The 3,200-nt window shown below is 47.4% G+C and overlaps 1 protein-coding gene across 1 annotated transcript in view; it reads left to right on the forward strand.

Moving 5' to 3' along the window:
• ZIC4 (Zic family member 4) overlaps positions 1–2,720 on the forward strand; it is an 18,764-nt gene extending 16,044 nt beyond the window's left edge. The window contains exons 6-7 of the mRNA XM_025895352.2: positions 1,476–1,498; positions 2,520–2,720. Of these exons, the coding sequence (XP_025751137.2) occupies positions 1,476–1,498; positions 2,520–2,720 (224 nt within the window). The remainder of the gene's footprint in view (positions 1–1,475; positions 1,499–2,519) is intronic.
• The last annotated feature ends 480 nt before the right edge of the window (positions 2,721–3,200 follow it).

The following is a 3,200-nucleotide window of genomic DNA, read 5'->3' on the forward strand; positions in this document are numbered from 1 at the left end:
TCCTTTCCTTTCCTTTCCTTTCCTTTCCTTTCCTTTCCTTTCCTTTCCTTTCCTTTCCTTTCCTTTTCTCTTCCCTTCCCAAGCGATTTCATACAGATTTTGTCTGTACGGATTTTCTCTTGTCAACAGTACTGTGTGCTGCCACTGTTCTGTTCACCCACGATTTTCTGTGAGAGTGTGTTTTTTAAGAAATATATATATATATAAACTATTGTTACCGATTTGTACAAAATGGATCCATTAAATTCTTTGATTAATTAACCCGTTCGATGGATGTTTCTGTAAAGAATCTCCTCACTTTTCCCTCTTCCTGTATATAAATACATATATATATATTTCCTCCCCCTCCACACCCAGTAGTCGCTAATAAAGAAAGGCCCGGGGGGGGTGCGATGATTGACTGTCCATTTTAGCTCCCACTGGTAATGACTTCTAATACCTAAACATGCCCGTCCCCACCCAGAGTGTGGTTCCTGTTGAACCGTGGGCGCTGAAGCTCCTGGGGGGGTTCTAACGGGGTGGGGGGAGACCACTCTCTGACGTCACTGTCAGGGCGGGGGCCAGGCAGCCCCCCCGAAGCGCGGGGACCCGGGGCCGCTGCTCCGGAGCATCTGCCCTGCGAGTAGCCCCGATGAGAACGAAGCGGTCCCACAGCGCGGCTTTAGCATCTCCATCCTGCCACAGAGTATCAAACCTACAGGGTCCACTACAGTGATTCAGAGAAAGAAGGGAGGGGATAAACAAACAAACAAAACCCAAAATAAATAACCAAACCTATCCGCTGGGGTAGCTTGAAACTACTGAATGGTGCCGGTTTAATTACTTTAATGTTGTTTAAGAATAGCAGATAGTGTAAGCAAATAAATAGCATGGGCTGCTGGAAGGGGGTTCTATGGCTTGCGGAGTACAGACAGAAGGCTGCTGTAACCGCATCCTCTTGTGCCTGACAGATCACCTCTGCACCCAGGTGACTGGGGTTACTGTGTGTGTACAACTGCACACACATGCATATACACACGGGTAAATTGGTATCTATAAATATAAAAGCTACAGGAAAATTAATAGCTGGTCAGTGACTAAAAATACCCCCACGCCCAGTGTTTCCTTACTGATGCATCTGTATTTTCCTCCCACGGCAGCAAGTCGGTGTTCCCTTCTTCACTCACCCAAACGCGACAACTTTTGTATTGAAATACCACAAATACTGACAACAGCATGTCGCTACCGGGAATACACGTAGGGAATTAGCTAGGCGAGAGCAATGTGCAAAAGAGGAGACTAAACAGGGGAGAGTTGTGCCCCTCTGCAGCCCCCGAAACTTGTGTCACGGAAATCGAGAGGTGCAGAAACCAGATGTGAGCAGGGAGGATGTTTCCATGATGTCCTGATATCTGTTTATTTCTTTATTTCTCTATTTACAGAAGTATTTGGATGTGCAGGCTAATCACCTTTAATTTTTCATTTGCTTGTTACAGATGTCTACCCCGTTGCTCTCAAGGTAATCTAGACAGACGCAGCTGAAAGCCTGAATCTTTTGCCTTAGACATCAAAGCAAGCTCGCACAAAGAAGTATTTCTTCACAACGGTGAATCTTCATGGTAAGTTAGGATTTCTATGGCAATAGGCAAGTCATACTTAAATAGTGAAAGGCGAAGTCTGGAGCCCGTCCAGTCTTTTCATTAAGGACATAATATTTACGTCTAACAGGGCCTTTTTCTTGTGTATACAAGTATATATTTTTGTTTGACGCGAACTAAATCATTTTCATTTAATTTCCGGTAAACAAAACCCACGCGAACAGGGCACTTGTTCCAGACCATAATAAAAATGGATAAGACTGTCAGGAAGAAAAGGCCCGCTTGAACCGTCGCCTCAGCTCACTTTTGTTTCTGCTTTCTGCCAGGATCAGAGAATGCATTTGGGATTTGAGGGAGAGTTTCTAAAGGCAAGGAAATGGTTTTTAAGGGGGGAAAGAAAAGGAGAAAGGTCTAATCAAGCTCGGGTTGTTCAAAGAGCCTGATTTTGGGGTTGAAAGTGTGAGTTTTATGGTGCATCAGCATGCCACGTTAGGATCGCTATGGTAATGAGGAGAGCAATAGCAAGCGGCCTTCAAAGGAGGCACACTCCATTTGAGACAGTCTATTAAGATACATTTGCACTGACCTTTGGTTTCATGCTAGCTTAATACACTCAATCTGCTCCCCGCTAGAGATAGACTTCCTCCACCTAATGCACTTCGGCGGAGCTGGGCTTTGCTGGACTTCGCCCTCCCCCCGAGGCAGGCTCCTTTCCGGCGCTATAGCCCCGGTCTTCTTCTCCCCAGAATAAGGGACTGACAGACCCCCAGGCTCGGGGGGGTCTCTCGCCCCCTCTCCTCAGCCTTTCTGACCAGCTTCTCGCAGCAAAACTGGCCACAAAGCCTGAGAATTGCTTCCTTCTCTTTTCCCCTCCACCCCCGGCAGGGGAAGATAGGATGGGTACTGAAAGACCCCCCCCTCCTTGGGCTGTCTTGGCCCCAGGGAGTAGGTGTGCTCATGGAAGTGCCCCAGGACCCGGGAAAGCGGGGCGAGGCAAGGGGGGAGCTGCCCGTGCCCCCCTTCGCACCCCGCCCGTCCCGGCTGCCGCTTCGCGGCACCGAGCGGAGGCTCCGCGGTGCGGGGGAACTTGACACCCGCATGGCCGGGGCCATGGGCGCTGGGCCATGGGCCCGGGAAAGTTAGAAGTCCATGTTCCAGTAATTGTCTTGTTGTTTATTTTATCCAAGTACCCTAGTGAATAGGGGAAAAATAAACACGGGGGGAAAAAAATTCAAACAGTTGAGTCGTCTTTAGTGCCAGCCCTTGTGGTTGAATAAAAAGGATGGTCCAATTTCTATTGAGCTGAGAAATCTTTGAAGTGGGAGTTATTATCTGAGAAATTCCTGCTCGTCGTCCTAACAACGCTGATGAAACGTAAAAGGTTCTTTGTCAGCGATTTGTTCTCCTCTCTGTCAAACTCACCCTGCCCGTTAGCTTTAAACCGTTTCTAAAGAGATAAAAATCAAACTTTTAAAGATAACTTTAGGGGCCCAGAGGGTGCAGAAAATACCAAACTATCGAATCCTGTGTATAGACATACATTTGGATATATGTGGCTGTGTCTGCGTGAAACTCTGTCTGTGTACAAACGTCCATAGATATCTGTATGACCTTCCAGTTCGA

This window comes from Manacus vitellinus, unplaced genomic scaffold (assembly GCF_001715985.3).
Source record: "Manacus vitellinus isolate BGI_N305 unplaced genomic scaffold, ASM171598v3 scaffold_29_pilon, whole genome shotgun sequence".
Classification (NCBI taxonomy): Eukaryota; Metazoa; Chordata; class Aves; order Passeriformes; family Pipridae; genus Manacus; species Manacus vitellinus.